The 19,190-nt window shown below is 34.9% G+C and overlaps 5 protein-coding genes and 1 pseudogene across 10 annotated transcripts; 2 read left to right on the top strand and 4 right to left on the bottom strand.

The window, feature by feature from the left end:
• LOC104700113 lies at window positions 2,529-6,194 on the top strand. Of its 2 annotated transcripts, none has more exons than XM_010415580.2 (4): window positions 2,529-2,827; window positions 3,459-3,785; window positions 4,208-5,608; window positions 5,718-6,194. In XM_010415580.2, exons 2-4 carry the CDS (start codon window positions 3,543-3,545, stop codon window positions 5,892-5,894), a joined length of 1,821 nt encoding a protein of 606 aa, XP_010413882.1. In that variant the 5' UTR covers window positions 2,529-2,827; window positions 3,459-3,542; the 3' UTR covers window positions 5,895-6,194. The 2 variants fall into 2 exon arrangements, with proteins under 2 accessions (XP_010413882.1, XP_019082960.1); XM_019227415.1 differs by having other exon boundaries at window positions 3,459-4,175; window positions 4,607-5,608.
• On the bottom strand, window positions 6,301-7,413 carry LOC104700112 (60S ribosomal protein L23). The gene is made up of 4 exons (XM_010415579.2): window positions 7,326-7,413; window positions 6,778-7,062; window positions 6,637-6,678; window positions 6,301-6,537 (listed from the first exon to the last, which is right to left on the bottom strand). Exons 1-4 carry the CDS (start codon window positions 7,336-7,338, stop codon window positions 6,455-6,457), a joined length of 423 nt encoding a protein of 140 aa, XP_010413881.1. The 5' UTR covers window positions 7,339-7,413; the 3' UTR covers window positions 6,301-6,454.
• LOC104700111 (probable peroxygenase 3) lies at window positions 7,778-9,314 on the bottom strand. Its single transcript, XM_010415578.2, has 6 exons — window positions 9,182-9,314; window positions 8,815-8,964; window positions 8,605-8,690; window positions 8,412-8,506; window positions 8,201-8,326; window positions 7,778-8,076 (listed from the first exon to the last, which is right to left on the bottom strand). The coding sequence occupies exons 1-6, from the start codon at window positions 9,282-9,284 to the stop codon at window positions 7,917-7,919; spliced, it is 720 nt and encodes a 239-aa protein (XP_010413880.1). The 5' UTR covers window positions 9,285-9,314; the 3' UTR covers window positions 7,778-7,916.
• Window positions 11,835-13,606, top strand: LOC104700110. Of its 5 annotated transcripts, none has more exons than XR_753516.2 (3): window positions 11,835-12,172; window positions 12,472-12,593; window positions 13,045-13,606. XR_753516.2 is itself a non-coding variant. In XM_010415576.2 (3 exons), exons 1-3 carry the CDS (start codon window positions 12,013-12,015, stop codon window positions 13,125-13,127), a joined length of 348 nt encoding a protein of 115 aa, XP_010413878.1. In that variant the 5' UTR covers window positions 11,836-12,012; the 3' UTR covers window positions 13,128-13,606. The 5 variants fall into 5 exon arrangements, 3 of the variants coding, with proteins under 3 accessions (XP_010413878.1, XP_010413877.1, XP_010413876.1); XR_753515.2 differs by adding an exon at window positions 12,716-12,795 and having other exon boundaries at window positions 11,835-12,593; XM_010415576.2 differs by having other exon boundaries at window positions 11,836-12,172; window positions 12,489-12,593.
• LOC109125384 lies at window positions 14,840-17,608 on the bottom strand (annotated as a pseudogene).
• LOC104700108 (probable peroxygenase 3) lies at window positions 17,612-19,165 on the bottom strand. Its single transcript, XM_010415573.2, has 6 exons — window positions 18,978-19,165; window positions 18,627-18,776; window positions 18,444-18,529; window positions 18,248-18,342; window positions 18,032-18,157; window positions 17,612-17,917 (listed from the first exon to the last, which is right to left on the bottom strand). Exons 1-6 carry the CDS (start codon window positions 19,078-19,080, stop codon window positions 17,758-17,760), a joined length of 720 nt encoding a protein of 239 aa, XP_010413875.1. The 5' UTR covers window positions 19,081-19,165; the 3' UTR covers window positions 17,612-17,757.

Here is a 19,190-nt window from a genome sequence, read left to right as displayed (position 1 = left end):
AACAAGAACTAGGTCAGAGGAGGTTCAGCTCGATCAAAAATAATCTAGAGAAAGGTGAAGCTGTCAAGAAGACATACATGCAATGTCATGAGTGCAGAGGATATGGACACTATAAGAATAATTGTCCTACAATCAAAAGAAGAGAAATTAAATGTTTTATGTGCAAAGGTTTTGGACATACTCAGCTAGAATGTGGTAATGATCGGAAACTTAGAAAAGAAAAATCTAAACTGAGAGTTGAAGATGATACAAAGGAAGATAATGATAATGGAATAGAACTAAATAAGCTTGGTGCATTCTTGGGAGTCACTACATTTACTAAAGGAGAGGAAGTTTCAGAATCTGAATCTGAAGGGGAACATGTAGATGAATTTACAGAATGTTACAAGGAGGTGCGTGAAACACTGATTAAGATTGGAAAGGAAAATCAGACCTTATTAAAAGAGAAGCGTCGTCTTGGTGCACTTATTAGTCAATGCAGATTGAATTGAGGGATACAAAGAAAATCAGTCAAGAAAGTGTGACATTAATGAAGGACAAGCAGATAGTCTCTACTAGAACAGAAAAATTTAACAGAGGTTTGGGATATACTGGAAAAGAAGGATTTCAAACAGGGCAAATCAAGTTTGTAGCTGAAGGTGTTTCTCTACCAAATCAATGCAAATCTGGTTGTTATTTTTGTGGAAAGAATGGGCACATAAAAGCAAATTGCTACAGATTCAAAGAAAGAGTAAGTAGACTCAAACATCAAGGAAAATTTATGTGGAGTGGATTTCATAATCAAATATGGGTAAAGAAGTCTGATCTGTATGAGATGGCATCAAGTATGTGTAAGAGAAAGGAACATCAGATTATTGATGATGAGAGTTCACGTCATATGACAGAAACCTGGAGCAATCTACAAAGTGTTAAGAAAAGAGAAGGAATCATTGGAATCATTCTCAAGCAAAAGAAGAAACCTGAAACTGACTCTGAAACTGCAACAGAACGTGAATGTGTAGAAAATCCTAATTCTGCATCAGAAAATGCAATTGCAACAGAGACTGCAACTGTAATTGCTACAAAGAATGCAATTGCGGCGGAAACTGCAGCTAAGACTGAAACGGTTATTGAACTTACAACTACAACAGAACCTGCAACAGAAGATTGCAGCAAGGTAAAAAGTGTCAACTACACAATGTTGTATAATAAATGGCTTAAACTAGCTGAGGAGAATTCAGTGTTGACAAGGGAGAGACTCAAGTTAGAGGCTAAGGTTGCAGAAATACAAAAATATGCTGTAGAGAAAGAAGAAGAAGCATTACAAGTTAGAATACAACTTAAAGAAACTCAAAAGAATTTGAGAATGCTTAATAATGGCACAAAACAGTTGGATCGTATTCTGAACATTGGCAAAACTGATCGATATGGTCTTGGATTTAAAGGAAATATTTCAAAATCAGATCCAAAGTTTGTCTCTGCTGGTTATTAGAGAGCGCTACATCCATGGGGGAGAAGATATAAGAAGAGAATATATTGTTTGCATTATCAAAATCAAAGCCCAGAAAATAAAAAAACAGGAGGAGAAGAAGATGGTTTTTGATGTTCAGTTCTTTGCTGGAATTATATTGAGTTTGAGAGACACACAAAGTTAAAAAGGGGGAGATGTAAAACAAAGAATGACATTTTCATCTGAGCATTAAGTATGTGTTTTGGTTCTAAAACTCAATCATCAAAGGGGAGATTGTTGGTGTTATGAAGATTGAGTTTTAGATGCTGTAGAGATATTTACTTGGAGATTAAGGGAGAGTTTGGAGATCATCAAAGTAGTAGTGTGAAGCTTGGATTGTAAAACTCAATAAGAAAGGGAGAGATTGTTGATGTATTCTTAACTGAGTTTTACAACAAGATGAAAAAAAAAAAGATATTTATGAAAGGCATAGATGAAGATGAAGATGTTGATGTAGTCGCTGCACTAGTTCAGAGTACTACAAGAAGTAGTTCAACGAAGCAGATAACATGGAGCTGAAAGAAGGTTAGCAGCTAAGGCGATTAACATTCAAACTATGAAGTTTATGAAGACTAGAAGCTTGGAAAAGAGTCTAGAAGCATGAAGAGATTCTTTTTTAGTAGAAAAGGAAACATGATGAAGAATTTCCTATTCCATAAAAGAAAAGGAAATTTGCAAAGAGATTTGGCAATTCCTATTAGGATTAGAATAGAAATTTAAGCTTGTATGGCCACGACCTATTGTGTATAAATAGGGGACTAAGACTTTGTAGAGGAGAGCACAAAAGAGCAAGAGAATTCTTAGACATTAAGGTTATGTGGGTTCTTGTAAGAAAGCATAACGCTTAAGGGGACTAAGGGGTTTGTCTTGAGAGATTCTTAGATTGGGTATAGATCCATGAACATGAGAGATTAGATAATTGATTGAGTGAAACTTGTAATTTTACTAAACAGATTATCTAATAAAGAAGTTTTATTTTGAAGAACCCTGTCTTAGTTTGTGACTCAGCTTTGTGCATCAATTTTCATACATATCAATAGCTCTTGCGTTTTCAACCACCACCCCAACTCTTTCCTCTCTCTCTCGTTAGAAACCCAGAAAAAAAAAAAAAAAAACTCTTGCTTCCTCCAAGCTTTTCCCACTTTCTTCTTATTCCCCCACAACTCATAATTGCTTATAAGAAGGATAAATTTTGCTTTTTTTCTTCTTCTCTGTTTCCTCTTAAATAGATACAGAAGATCGCAACTATCCAGAATTGGCGGAGGATATTGCTTTTGGAACCCATTGGAGAGATTACTCTTCGATCCAATAACTTCTTCTTCTTCTTCTTCTATCCAGGTACAAGATTTAAAGATTTGTTTTTTTATTTTATTTTTAGAATCTGTTCTTGGTGTTTTTGTATAATTTACTACCTATATCAGCATCAACACTCCATGAACTCTGAATTTGGCTTTGGTAGAGGAAGTGATACAGAGAGAATTTTAGTTTCTAGGTCCAATCCTGAGTGAAAAATTTACTCTGTTTACTTGAGTTAGGTGGCTTAATCCTCGAGTGTATCTTTCAAACGTGGAAACTCCAATCAAAGTTTTAGCTTTTTTTTCCTCTGATTCAATTTAATGGGGCACATCTAAAAATTCAAGCTTTTATTTGATTATCAATTTGTGTAGGGTTCTTCGTTTTTTTTTCTATTAGCTTTTTGTTGCTTTTAGGTAAGAGATTAGGTATAATTTAAAAGAAACAAAACTCTTGACTTTTCAGCAAATTTAGCTTTGTAGCATTAAGAGTCTCAAATTCGGCTTTTTGTTTGAAACAGTGCAGATTCATAGTACATTTTGGTATCCTGCATAGTTTCAATAGTAGTACCAAACATATGTCTTGTGTCCACCAGAGTTGGTATGTTAAGCTAAAATCTTGTTGCGAATATTGTGTTATATTCTCTCATCTACTCTTGTTCATGTTTGTCTTTCAGATATTTTGGAAGTGTTCTTGCGTGTACTTCGTTTAATAGAATGGGGAATTAAGATTTATTTTCTCGGCTTCTGTTTTAAGAGCAATGGGGAGTGTTGGTCCTGATTCTCAGAAGGATGATTCTGAGCTTGAAGATTCACTGAGCATTGATGAGAATCCGCCTGGTGAAAATGGTTTATTGAAGTCAGGAACCTTGTTGAGCCAGAAAAGGCAGCAATGTAGTGTAGTTTCGAATAGTGGCAAGTGGTTGCAGATTGTTAAAAACGGTCCCAAAGGTTCGTTTACTCGTGCCACTAGTTTCTTCGATTACAAGATCCCAAGGCATCTGGTGTCATTAGACGAGAAGTATCTCCGACGATGCCTCGAGTTGATTCACATCAGTGCGTTTAAGTCAGCCAGCTGCAGCCTTTCTTTGAATCTTGTAGGACCAAAGATGAGGTTTTCTTCAAGTCACTTCGATTCACCTGTCATCCCCAAAGAAAATGCTGCTCGTCTTGTGTTTGATCTTCCGTTGGTAGATGATTCAGGCAGTCCAGTGATTAGCCGTGCAATCATAGGTTGCAGGAGGGTTACACATATGGTTACTAAGCCTTTGTTACACGATCTCGAAGCATTAGATGGTGATGATATCAGTAGCAGGACAAGTCAAGACGATCATGGTGAAAACAAGTTGGTTTCATTTGATGTTGTGAGGAAGATAAATGAACAAGATTCGCAGTTTCANTCGATTACAAGATCCCAAGGCATCTGGTGTCATTAGACGAGAAGTATCTCCGACGATGCCTCGAGTTGATTCACATCAGTGCGTTTAAGTCAGCCAGCTGCAGCCTTTCTTTGAATCTTGTAGGACCAAAGATGAGGTTTTCTTCAAGTCACTTCGATTCACCTGTCATCCCCAAAGAAAATGCTGCTCGTCTTGTGTTTGATCTTCCGTTGGTAGATGATTCAGGCAGCCCAGTGATTAGCCGTGCAATCATAGGTTGCAGGAGGGTTACACATATGGTTACTAAGCCTTTGTTACACGATCTTGAAGCATTAGATGGTGATGATATGAGTAGCAGGACAAGTCAAGACAATAATGGTGAAAACAAGTTGGTTTCATATGATGTTGTGAGGAAGATAGAGGTAAAAGACGCCCTGGATTCGCAGTTTCAGAGTTATCAATCTGGTTACATGCCCAAAAAGACGGTCTCTTTGTCCAGCACAAACTCAATGAGCTCATCTTCTTCGGATCAATCTTCTTCCTGTTGGTCTCCGTCTTCAACAGTTTCTCAAGGAGCACTTCAGTTCACTATGAAAGACAACAAGACGCCTCATTTTGTTTTCTCATTGGATGATCAGAAAGAGGTCTATGTAGCTAGCTTAAGCACTAGTAGTGTTGGGTCAGGGTTCGACCGTAGTTCGCTAGACTATTCGTATTTGATCCATATGAAGAAAGGCCGCGGATCTGAACAGAAACATTTGGTTGGTAAACTAAATGTATCTACTTTGATTTCTGTCTCGTCCACAAATGAAAAAACTGTAGAGAGACAGTTTGTTCTATTCAACAGTGGTGGGAATCCGCAGATACCGTGCCACAATGGTATTAGGAAAAGCAGAGGATTGCCTAAGAAAGTAGTTGATGCGATAAAAAACACCACACGCACTTCAAGGCAAAGAAGCATCTCTAGATTCAGTAGAACAAGCTCCACACCGGATTTTTGTTCTTGGGAGCCAATTCAGGAACCAGACCACGATCTTGAACCTGTAAGTTTGCTAGATAACGATCTTCCACCAAATCTTGAAACCTCAGCTGTTGTTGTGAGAGAACAGATCCTCGTGGAAGAAGAAGAACAAGAAGAAGAAGGAGTAGTCGAAAAAGTTGGAGGCTGGGGCATGAAGTTTCTCAAGAAAACACCCTTAGCTCGAACCATGGATGCTTCTAAAAATGTGAAGCATTCGACAAGCATAGATGTTGTGATTCCTTCAGGGATTCACGGAGGGCCGAGAAATAGAAACGGTGGTCCGTCGAGCTTGATTCAGAGATGGAAGTCCGGTGGATACTGTGATTGCTCTGGATGGGATGTGGGTTGCCCCATAAGTGTCCTTAAAGGCCAAACACGAAAAGACCAAAATGAAGGCCAGTGCAATCTTTTTGAGCTCTTCGCAGAGGTAACATTCAAGATCCATATACCATTTTCTCAACCATACATCATAGATTAACAAGAGGGAAACTCAATCTTGGTCATGTTGACTCAATTTATTGTGTTATTTGTATCAGGGATTGATGGAGGGAAGTCCTGGATTAAGGATCATGAATGTTCGAGACGGTCTCTACTTCGTTCAATATCAAGCGAAGATATCTGTTTTGCAATCTTTTTCCATTGCTTTAGCATACATTCATAGCCAAAGCCAGAGACTCCGGCCATGGTCGTCAAAGAAGTGTACAAAAGCTTAAGTAGCAAAAGAAAGGATTGCACAAAGATAGGCAAAACTCAGCCTTCATAGTTTTAGTGAGTTCTTGAGTTGATAATATCTACAATTCTACAAAAGAAGTAGTTATTTAATTATGATTATTATTTTTTTGTGTTTATTTTTGGCTTTCTGTTTAAACCTATTTTTTATAGAAAGTAAATCAGTGCCTCTCTTCTTTACTGGAATCATATGTGGGCTTTTGGTATTGTTTTTAAAAGGGGTGTGTGAATTGTAAATTCTGACTTCTGGTTTTGAGAATTATGATAATCTGGTTTTGTATAGAGTTTATTCTGCCAATTTACCTTGAACTTATAAACTTTCAAACCCATTTTAATCATGACCTTGTCAAAGCTCAAATGATTTCATATAAGTAAAACAAGAAAAGTGGAAAAACTAAGAAAAATCTCTTAGAAACCAGGACTTAAATATGTCTGAAGCTCACAAAAGATTCTTGTCTCTACTTAAAACACCCAAAAAAACATCAACTACTTCGAGTTTCGTTGAAGACAGATAACATAACCAGCAAAAGTGATGATACGATCTTCAGACAATGGCGTTAGCAGCACTAGCAATCCTTGGCCAGAGATCAGCACACTCTTTCCCAATGGGTCCAGTAATCGCAGAACCTTAGATACAAAAAAAAACCCAACACATGTTTCAGGAAACAATGTAGTAATGACAATATGTGTTTTGACAGTGCACTGATCAAATAAACAAACTAGTACCTTTCATTTCTCCCTTAGGGTTCACAATCACGCCCGCATTATCTACCATACCATCCAAAGAATCGAAATCAGTATCAATCTTATGACCATAAGAAACTCATGTTTTAATTCAACACAAGAGATTGTGAATGCAAAAGTTACCTTCAAAGTACATGAAAACACCGTCCTTTCGGCGCCATGGCTTACGTTGCCTAACAATGACAGCAGGAAGAACCTTTTTCCTGAGGTCTGGCTTACCTTTCTTGACAGTGGCCATAACCATGTCACCAACACAAGCAGAAGGTAACCGATTGAGACGACCTTTGATACCTTTAACCGAGATGATGTAAAGGTTCTTAGCACCAGTGTTGTCTGCACAGTTCACTGTGGCTGCAACTGGCAGACCAAGTGACATCCTGAATTTGTTACCAGACGTTCCTCCACGTCCTAATCAAATCAAAACAACCACTCAAAATCATTTTACCAGTTTTGTTTTCCAGGAAACATCATCTTATGAGTATTATCAAAATTCACTACTTTTGATGTCATATGTTGTAAATGAGCTGTGTAGATGAATAGATCAGATCTGTGTAGATTTCAATTGAGAAGAAATCGAGATAAAAGGTTCAAACTTTCGAACAATTTCAAAACTGAAACTAAAAAATGTAACAAAATACGAAAGAGGAAGGCTTGGAATTGAAAAGACAAACCTCGCTTCGACATTTTCGACGGCTCCGAGCTCTAGGGTTACTGGTGACTGATCGAAGAAGCAAAAAATGAAGGAGAAGAAGGGATTAGGGTTTAAACCCCAAACCTGAACTAAGGGCCTTTTAAGGCCCATAATAGCCCATGAAGCGTTTCAATCATGAAACATTATTACTAAACAAATTCTTAATTTCAGCAAATTTCTGACGACCATATTCTAAAACTAATTTACATCTACTTATCCAAAATGACAACATTTGTATACAGAGCCAAAACAAGGTAAACATTATTAAACGTCTAAATAAATTCTTAATTTCATTTTTTTAAAACTTTTATAGAACTTTGATACATAGATTAAAAAAATATTATACAAATCCATAAATTGAGTAACAAGACGAAACTAAATAATGAAGAAGTTCTACTTAAGCCAAAAACTTAACATTAATTAAACAAATTCTCTAATTAGTCTTTTTTTTTTTTTAACATCTTCTCTTATTTATAACTTTGATTACAAACACATTATACAAATCCATACATTGAGTAACAAGACGAAGCTAAATAACACAATGCTTCTCTTCAAAAAGCTTAACAAATTCTTAGTCTTGTTTGCGAGAATTGGCTCTCTCTTTATTCTTTTTAGCACAATACTCAAAAAAGCTTCCATCAAAACAACCTCTCACAACTTCTTTAGAAATGAAACCTTCCTCGTCCTTTGCAAGAATATAGAGTAGTATCCATTCAACTTTATTTGAAAGCCTGCATGCAGCCACAACCAACACAACAAAATCCGGCCGATATATTTAGTTTTGGTTTATACCAGTTACCGTACGTCCATGTATCATCAACTAAGAATCAAATAAAGCCTTTTTTTTATACTAACCATCCAAAAGGATCCATTGCCATTCGATTTCCCTCGGTTAGGTTCCAAACCTCTTTGAATGACAACTTATCCTTGACCGTTCGGGCGTATTTGCTAAATATATTCTCAAGATTAGCCGGGACATACCTACAATCACAATTTTACGGATTGAGTTCCATGAATTATTACATTTGAAGTTATCTAGTATCTTTTATAGATGTTTGAATGTTACCTTCCTTCGGTGTCATAGGTGCTTGAATCACTCCCATGTTTGGCTTTGTGTATGTTGTCGATATAAACAGGCAATAACGGTGATGGCAACCAACTCTAGTTACATAAAGTTTTATTACTATATTAATCATACAAAAATAATAGCTATTAATTAAAATTAAATAGGAAGGGTCTTAGAATTTTGTTTTCCATACCGGAAGTGTAACGTAGCTAAACGCTAAGTTTATGAATATGCACCAAAATAGAGAGGAGATTGGATTGAAACCGAGGTCACGAAATCCTACAATATTTTTTTGTAATTATTTTAATATAATGAAAGAGTTACATTTTATGATTAAACATTTGATTTTTTTTTTATCTTCTCTGAAGATTAAAGAAAATATATATAAGGTTGATTAATGTACCCCTATAAGTCTCCCAAGGATAGACGATACCGTCGCCGTTTTGGTCGAAGAAAGCAGCATGTTGTTGCATAACACTCATTCCTTTGCTATCGCGACCTTCTGTTCCATTCGGATGATCTGTATCTGGAGCTGCTAACGCTCTTGCCATATCTGATTTTCATATTTAGTTATAACAGTCAACAACAAAACACAAGCACTAACCTTTGTTTATTATTTTAGAACTTTGAAAGGTACTTAATTTGAAAATGCTCATGTTCTCACAATAACGTAGGAAAAAAAGTATCAAAAGTTAATATTTTAAACGAGTATATTAGTACGGTGTGATATTTTTGGTTTTTACTTAATTAATATGGACAATCACTCTTACAAGGTTTTGGTAATGTTTCCTCCAAATCGTTCCGTACATTTCGCTGACTGGTTACCGGAGCTAAGGGCGCCGTCGTGGCCAAAAACTCTGCCTCCCCTCCCATTCTCTCTTTTTTCCTGTCTCTCTCTCTTGGGTATAAGTGTTATATGAATAATTGAAGATGCTCTCACTTTCTTCTTAGGCAAAAGACGTAAAACCGAATGATTTTTGTTAAGACTGGCCCATCTTGCTCCTTTTTTGTTTTTATTTTTTTGAGCAAGGGACGATGCTTGTATCCCACTTTTGTAACTTCAGCAAACATTATGTTTAATGAAATTCACATATTTTCAAAAAAAAAAAAAGTACACATTGATATTTTGGTATGGCCATGGGTTCTTTTATAAGTAAAGAAGGACGATACGTGTCATGACGTTGTGGTTTAGAGAAAACAAAGACGACAAGCAAGATGATCATATAATATGGTGCATCCACCGATCCACGTGGATATTTTCATCTTGCTGAATTTAACAATCACGAGGAGATCGGTGGAATAAAAAGCAACGCGCGTGCTTATTCGATGTGTAAATCTATTTCATCGCAATTCAGGAAGCGAAATACATATAAAATCGTATTCGTAGTCTTGTCTGCGGGAATTGAATTCATCTTATTCTATGGAACACATCATGAATGGGGCTTCCATCAAAGCAAAGAAATATATTACAGCTTCTTTGGACAGAAAAACCATTACTCGTCCTTCACAAAAATCTTGAGTGATTATATTACCCAATTAATTAATTAATAGAACCATAAGCGGTTGATCAATATCGTATATTTATATATTGCGGTGATTAGCAAATCACGAAATTTGAACTTGTTGATCAATATGGTGTTAGGAGTTAGGACCAAAGGTGCCGACATGCCTGAAAGTTATGGGATTGAAATTATAGTTTGCAAGAGAAAAAAAAGGACGGGTAAAGTGACCCAGATATGGTCCCCATGCACGTTGCTGGAACGATTTGCTGATTTATGTGTGCTGCCGTGTGAGAGGGTGGAATAAAGGGGTGGGCAAAAAAGCCGAAAAACCGAACCGAACTAAATCGAAATAAATGGTTTGGTTTGGTTATGGTTAAGTCTAAAAATCCGTTTGGTTTTTATTTTAATTAACCATTTGGTTTAGGTTTGGTCTGGTTAAAAACCGTAAAACCGAATGATTTTTGTGGTTTTTTATAAAAAATTTAGGATAATTATATATAATTAGTTTTTTCAACTTATAAATTTATATTGTATAACAATATCAGTAATTTTTTTCATTATTGGGCTTATAGTTATTGATCTCAAAGTTTTTTTTTGGTTTTTTTTTTCTGGTTTTCTTTTTTGAATAGTCTTTACTTTTAAAAAGTTTAAATTTCAATTAAGAATTTGGGTTTACAAAACTATATTTGGATTCTATTTTTTTGAATTATGTTTGGGTTTTACTTTTATGCTTATTTTTTAGTTATGTATCAACTATCTATTTTTTAAAGTATGGAATAACCGTTAAAAACCGGGACCAAACCGAAACCAAACCAAACCGTTATACGTATTGTTTTTATATGGTTTCATTTTTGATAAAACCGAAAAAACCATAAACCAAAAAAGCCGAACCGTAAACAAACCGAATTAGATATGGTTTCTATATGGTTCAATTTTTATAAAACCAAAAAAACCGTAAACCGAAAAAATTGAACCGAAACCAAACCGAAAAACCGAACGCCCACCCATAGGAATAAGTAAAAAATTTGGTATGTGATAGGCAAAATAATACAGTATTAGGAGATATCTTGTGTTTAAGCACGGGTCAACATTTTTAAAAATATTTCTAATATAATAATAAAAATTATAATTATTTTGAAAAATTATTTTGTTTGAAATAATATTTATTTTAATTATTCTGTAAATCTATTAGTTTTTTTGAATAATAATTATTTTAGAATACTATAGTATTTTATTTTTGACGTATATTACAGTTTTATATTGTTTGTTTGATGAATTTGCATCATTATTTTGTGAAATATGAAGTAGTAATTTGAATACTATAATTGTGAACAAATAAAAATTAATAATTTATCATCTATATAAATTTAGTTTTATCAACCCACCAATGTGGAAATTAAAACACACATTTTTTATAGATTGAGTAATATATGTTCGTTTTAAAAAATTCAAATCACAACAAATGCAGAAAAAAAATATGCATTTTATTAATCATTAGTATTATATGAAAATTCCAAACAATTTGTAAATAAAAAAAATAAAGATGATAGGAGAATCATATTTGAAATCTTAACAAAATCTTTGAAATTTAATTATTAAAAATAATTATATTGTGTACTTGGATATAAAACCATAGTTTTTGAATTTCTGATTAGTTTATATATTTAAATATATTTAGTAATTTCATCCATAATTTATTAGAAAAAGAATTTTTTTTCTAGATTTTTATATTTGGTCTGTCATCATTTTTTATTTTTTAATTAATTATCTTTATTTAAATAATTAATTAATCTTAATTAAAATTTTCTAATGGTAATTGAATATAATTTTTAAAGAAATACTCTAAAATATTACATTTTTAGGTTTTTTTTTCTAAAGTTAGCACACACTTAATTATTCCAAATCTAGCATTTGTAAATATTAAATATTTAACTAAAATAACAAAATTTATTATTAAAAAAATCAAACTCACGATCTCTTTTAGCTTTCTCCGGTGAAGCTTGTTCCAATATGAGATCTTCATTTCCAATCTCAGATCTTTCAATTAAGTGATAAATTCATCGATTGCAGCTTCAATCAAATGATTTCATCATAGATTCATGGAGTTCATTACCAATCGAATTCAGATTCATAGCTCCGTTTTTGTTTCATGTCCAGGTCAAATCAGATGTGATTTTGTGGTCTCGGTTTATAACTGCGGCGGAGGGAGGAACATAGAGCATTCTAGATCGATAGTTCGTGACGACGTTGAAAACATAGGTGACGATTTTGAGCCACAGTTCATCGGATAAAGTGAAGGATGGGTGCTTATCGGTTCTGAATTTGAATCAATGGAGATGAGATGCAATAGCAAATATGAAGCGTTGTTGGATTGTTTTAAGAATTTAGAGAGAGAATTCTAGCTTAATTTGATGTTCATGTTATTAAATTCGCTAAACAAGAAAGAAATCATAACGGTACCTAGTTTAGAAATGCTACTAAGCTTTTGATGGAATTAGACTGAACGTATACATACTCTCAATTGTGTTGTATTTGGGTATGATTGTAATGCTAGCTAGGTGTCTTGTTTTAGAAGATGTGGTTCATGATTTTGAGGAGAGTGTCGCTAAGGGGCATGATGATGAGATTCAAGAGGAAGATTTAGTTGGCTTGTTGGTTGAATCTAACTTCAGCAAAGAAGGTACTCTTTATAGGCTATAGACAAGCCTCTACGCATCTTGAGCATCATGGAATTAAGATTCAGTTTTTTTTACAATGTCTTTCTTAGAAGATTATTGTTACATTCCTTGTGTTTTACTGTAGGAGCTTGCAACAATGCTAAGAGAAATAGTGTCTCTAAAACGATAAAGTAATGATGTGATATGCCAACATGAACTCCTCTAGTATGCCCCTTTTCATCTATTTCTTGCTTACTTCAAAGTCGATGTCTTGGATTTAGCACTTCGTGGTTGTGTATTAGTTAGCTTTGAAACTCGTCCATCTCAACAATGAGTCTGATTTAACCCACTCCCTTTGTTTCATGATGAAATCCTATTTTTTATGCCATGATGATATGAAAGAAGATTCTCAGAGCTGAATGTGTGTATCCAGGTTTGAATGGTCAAATTAATATTTGTCGTGTTACTTTTCAGAGTCGGCTAGTAGTGTTGATGAGGTGGAGTACATTGGTGGAGAATCTTCTGGTCCTAGTAATCACCATTTTTGGGATTTCTGAATTTTTAGGAATATCTTCCTGAAAGTAAAGAAGGTCTTCCTAAATATTAGCAATCGAAGGTCTTGCAAGAGTAGTAAGACCAGATGACATTAGATTCAGGCTTCTAATCTTGCGGGTTCCAATGTGTTCAGTGAGAAACAACGACAACGAGGAAGTGGGTGGCAGCCACAGAGAATGTCAAGTTAGTAAATGAGAAATCGATAAAAGAAATGTTTGCCCATTCACATCTTATGATCTCACACTGTGTAATGTGTGTATGTTTCTATATTGTCTCCAACGATTTGGCTTTGTGGGTACTTGTTATTTCTTAGTTTTTTTTGTGTGTTTTTGTTCTCGGTTAGATCTTAATGAAATTGGAATATTTTTGTTTCAATTTCTTTACTAGTGTATACGTGTGTGTCTTTTATTCAGGTTGTAATTGTGGATCAATGTTTGTTGTCTCAATATGAAATAGAAAAAGAAGGTCGTTGATGGTTCTAGAGATAGATTCAGCTTTTTTATGAAGGTCTTCCTCAATTTAAAAAACCCTTCATGAATATTATTGAATACTTCCTAAAACATTATATGACAATATATGGGCCAATATTATTGAATCCCTCAAGAATACAAGTGAATCATTTCTTAATTGTTTTCAATCATTCTGAAATTAATTTAGAAAACACTTTAAATATTTAATTTTCTTATAATATATTGAGGCATTATTTTCATGAAGATCCTTCTGAATTGCAATGAATTTTGGTTGTGCAATCATGCCCATGCCTTTTAATTTTTTTTTTTTAATGAAAGCTATCATGAATTTTGGTTGTGCAATCATGCCCATGCCCATGCCACCATCAATTTTGGTTGTGCAATCATGCCCATGCTTTTAAATTTTTTTTTATGAAAGCTATCATGAATTTTAAAGGATCCTTCCTAAACATCATTCAATCCTTCCTAAAATAATTTTGTTTGCATCCAGCTTGGTGTGAACCTATATTAATGTTTATTGTTATATTTTCTGCAAATAAACAGCTTTGCTTACCGGTTACACTCTATTATACCTTTCGTAATGTCAGAGCTCATTTTTTATGAAAGTCGTCCTAAATTCAAAAGAATCATTCCTAAACATCGCTCAATCTTTCATGAATAAATTTTCATTTATGAAATCCCAATATGACAAAGATTACTCTATCAGTGAAGGGTAAAAATTTCATTTGTCTGATGTTTACCAATGTCCATTTTTTTTTATGAAGGTCTTCCTTAAGTTCATCATGAACTCCAATACTTTTTATGAAGGTCATCCAGAAATTCTAGTACCCTTTCCTGAATGTCATGGATTCCTTTGTGAATTTTCAAAGAGTGCTAGGTGCTGGTTTTTGAAGTTGCAAGAACATGAGAAAATATTCTACGAGCTATCAACAAAAGTTTGAATTGTGTAAAGAAGCATCTATGAATAATGATTTTATGAAAAAAAAATTGAATTCATAAAACAAGAAAACATTCAATATAAAAAGCTCAGCATTATTACAAAAAAAAATTGAATAACATACAAAGAAATATAGTATATGTGGTTGCAAGCTACACACGAACGTACAACAAAGGAAGAAAAAACTATAAAGCCAAAAAATCTTTTAGTGTCCTCATGAAATCCTAACTTTTTATGAAGCTCATCCTGAATTTAAAAGAAGCTTTCATGATATTTTGTGGGATCCTTCCTAAATTTTCAAGGAAATCTAGGATACAATCCAAGATTTTTGTGGGATCTTTCCTGTACCGTTGCGAGGAGTAAAGCGGGCATGGTAAAGAAACTCAACCGCAGGAATAAGAAAAGCTAAGGTTTTACCAGAACCAGTCCTAGCAGCTCCAAGCACATTTTTCCTCTTCATCAATGGTAGAATTGCTTTAGCTTGTATCTGCAAAAAATGTTGAAATTATACAAATTTGAATCATCATCACTGTTCTTAAAAAAAAAAGAGATAATCATCATCACATACAAATTTGTAACCTGAGTCAAGGGTTGGAAACCCATCTCCTTGATACTTTTAAAAGTGTTATCAGATAAGTTCAATGACTCAAACGTTTCCCTCTTTAAAACTCTCCATTTAGCAAATTCCACGTCACCGAATCATTCACTTCCTTCAGATTATCACCTTACGCAGACAATCCAAGACTCAACTTCAAACTAGCGTAACTCTCCTCTCCAAAATCAAACACCGGTTTTCCGATTCAACCCGGTAACCAAACATATAAACTCGGGTCCTGGAACTCCCGCCATCAGTAAAGACATCGTATCAAAGCAGCAAAACTCTTCGATTCCTTCGAGCGTACAATTGATAAGCAACCAAACAATAACCCCTATGCAATAGCGACATAAGCAACGATTACCGATTTTGGTTCGCTTTGACTTGGGTTTAGCCTGGCTCACGAAGATGCGAATAAATGATGGAACGGTGATGGTAATGCAGTAATAAGCAATGAAATGAAGTAATAAGCTTCTTCAACAACAAATTTCTTAGCCTCTTCTTTATTCTCGCCTAAAAATCCCGTTGCAGTCACAAACACCTTGCGTGCAAGAAACTGGTCCTGACTCATGGGATCTGAGCCGCGTAGTCTCATCTGGTTTGACAACATCCGAACCTAAAATCTCATTAATCTCGTTGAAGAGTGAGGTGGGAGCAGCAGCTTCTGCTTGGATCTTTGACGGGTGTCACGAGTTTTGTTAGATTTCAATGACTTTGAGAGGATTGGAGGAAAGAGTCTTCAGCTAAGAGAACACTACATCGATAATAGATCGAAGATATGTTTTAGATTTTTCTCAAAATTAAAAATATTTATTTTTATAAAATTTGTGCTAAATTTGGAATATTTGAACATGTGTGCTAGTTTTGGAACAAAAACTTAAATGTGTGCTATTTTTGTCAATTGTCCAATTTTTTACACATTTTAAAGTTAGTTTTATATTTGTATTTCTCAATTAATATAGTAGGATTTCATACCAAGATAATTAACTAAGATTCTCTTCAAAAATTCATAAAATTATAACACAACAAAAGGATCTTAAATATAAAAAACGTATTGCCGTCACATATTCACCCAAAAGGCCAAAAACATGGGAGTGATTCAAGCAAAAGTGAAGGAGAAGAAGGGATATTAGGGTTTAAACCCCAAACCTCAACTAAAGGCCTTTTAAGGTTTATCATAGCCTATGAAGCATTTTTTTTTCTTTTCTAAATTTCATTTCATACCTTACTTTCCTTGAAAGGGATATCGGAACATACAGCAGTGCCTCCTATATGAGTAACACCTACAGCAAAAAGAGAGAAAAATATAAGAAAGAAAAGCAAATGAACAAATGATCACCTCGAGAGCACGTTAGTCTTGAAACAACCGAAACCAAGTAACTAAGGTTGTATCTCCCGGAGAAATGAAACCTGGGACCTGAGATCTTGAGAAAGGTTCCAAGCGACTTCGGATTATAACCTTGGTCTCGTTAATCAACACGCCCGAGGGCCGGGAAACCGCATTGTGTAACCTTGAATTCCTCTCCTTCCAGAGTAAATAAACGATTGCTTGAAAGGCCAATCGTAATATCAATACCACATTCTGATCTGCACAAGGATTCTTCAACCATATTAGTCCCTCCTGAAACAATATGGGAGGAGAAACCCCAGCCCTTGAGTAAAAATATCTCCAAACTTCTCCTGAGAACTCGCAATCAAAAAATAAATGCTGCCTACTTTCATCCTGTTGAGCACACAATAAACACAAAGATGGGACTGCCAATCCCCATCCTATAAGCCGATCCCTCGTATGAAGTCAATGCCTTGCCACAATCAGAGTGATGAAGGCATTTTTTGGAATCCTTCCCTTGAACCACACAGACTTATACCAATCCACCCTTTGCCCTGGGGGATGTAAATACTCCCAAACTCTCGCTGTAGAGAACTTGTCTGAGGCCTCTGCATCACCCACTTTCCACAGAAACTGATCATCCTCCCCATCCACCTCCATGTTCACCACAGATGGATCCGGAAGGCATGCCTTTACCAACAAAATTAAAGGATTCCTGCTACGACTTCCACAAATCCACCAATTACCATTTCTGACTGAATTTGCCACAGTTACATTTTTAGGAAGGCCCGTAACCGCCGGTGCCCTCTCTCCTACTAACTCTAGTAGTGGCCCCAGATCCGTCCAGTTATCACTCCAGAAGTTGCAAGTGATACTTGTGCCCAACCTGCACACTATAAACTGTCTGGCCAGAGGACATAGCTAGCATATGCTCTTCCATACCCAGCTACCAGAACCCAGCTACCAGAGGTGACATTCTCCATTTTCCAGAAATTCTCCGGTTAGAAGGTTTCTCCCATGAAGCATTTCAGTTAAAATATTAAACAAATTCTTAATTTCAACAAATTTCTCACGACTATATTCTAAAATTAATTTACATCTACTTATCTAAAATAACAATATTTTATACCGACCCACAACAAGGTAAACATTACTAAACAAATTTTTAATTTTTTTTCTAACGTATTTTCTTATTTATAATTTGATACATAGATTAGAAACGTATTATACAAATCCATAAATTGAGTAACAAGACGAAGCTAATTACACAATGCTTCTATTCAAAAAGCTTTACAAATTTCTAGTCTTGTTTGCGAGAATTGGCTCTCTCTTTCTTCTTTTTAGCACAATATTCAAATAAACTTCCATCAAAGCAACCTCTCGCTGCTTCTTTAGAAAGGAAACCTTCGTCGTCCTTAGCAAGAACATAGAGTAGTATCCATTCAACTTTATTTGTAAGCCTGCAGCCACAACCAACACAATTAAAACCGGCCGATTTAGTTTGGTTTTATACCAGTTACCGTCCATGCATGTATCATCCAACAAAGAACCAAAAGAATGTTTTTGGTACTTACCATCCAAAAGGATCCATTGCCATTCGATTTCCCTCAGTTAAATTCCAAACCTCTTTAAATGATAACTTATCCTTAACCGTTTGCGCGTATTTGCTAAATATATTCTCGAGATTAACCGGGACATACCTACAGTTAATAGCAATTTTACGGATTGGGTATCTTGAAAATTCCACATTAGAAGTTATTAAGTATTTTGTGTGTATGTTTAAATGTTACCTTCCTTCGGTGTCATAGGTGCTTGAATCACTCCCATGTTTGGCTTTGTGTATGTTGTCGATATAAATAGGCAATAATGGTGATGGCAACCAACTCTAATTATATAAAGTTGACAACGTTTAATATATAGATCATAGAAATGATATTGTTATGATTAAAATGAAATTGGAAGGGTCTTAGAATTTGTTTTCCATACCGGAAGTGTAACGTAGCTAAACGCTAGGTTTATGAGTATGCCCCAAAAGAGAGAGGAGATTGGGTTGAAACCGAGGTCACGAAATCCTACAAATTTTTCCTTTTTCTTTAAAATAATTACCTTGTTGTTATAATGAAAGAGTTACATTCTTTTCTGAAGATCAAAAAAGGTTAATTAATTTACCCTTATAAGTCTCCCAAGGATAAACGATTCCGTCGCCGTTTTGGTCGAAGAAAGCAGCATGCTGTTGCATAACACTCATTCCTTTGCTGTCGTGACCTTCTGTTCCATTCGGATGCTCTGTATCTGGAGCTGCTAATGCTCTTGCCATATCTGTTTTTCATTATCAATTATAATTAACTAACAACAACAAAAACATACTAACATTTGTTTATTAATAATCTAAAAAGAAACTTGAAAGTATTAATGTCAGAATACTCGTTAACTCACAATAACGTATGAAAAAATTGATATTGTCATGTTTATTACTTCTTAGTATGATGTGATTTTTTTTTTCTCCTAAATCACACTTACAAGGTTTTGGTAATGTTTCCTCCAAATCGTTCCGTACTTTTCGCTGAGCGGTTACCGGAGCTAAAGGCGCCGTCGTGGCCAAAGACTCTGCCTGTCCTCCCATTCTCTCTTTTTCTTACTCTCGCAAGTGTGAATAATTGAAGATGCTCTCAGTTTCTTCTTAGGTAAATGAAGTACACATTGATACTTTGGTATGGCCATGGGTTCTTTATA

This window comes from Camelina sativa, chromosome 7 (genome assembly GCF_000633955.1).
Source record: "Camelina sativa cultivar DH55 chromosome 7, Cs, whole genome shotgun sequence".
Taxonomy (NCBI): Eukaryota; Viridiplantae; Streptophyta; class Magnoliopsida; order Brassicales; family Brassicaceae; genus Camelina; species Camelina sativa.
The sequence above is the reverse complement of the archived record's forward strand: the minus strand, read 5'-3'. Positions and strand labels throughout refer to the sequence as shown.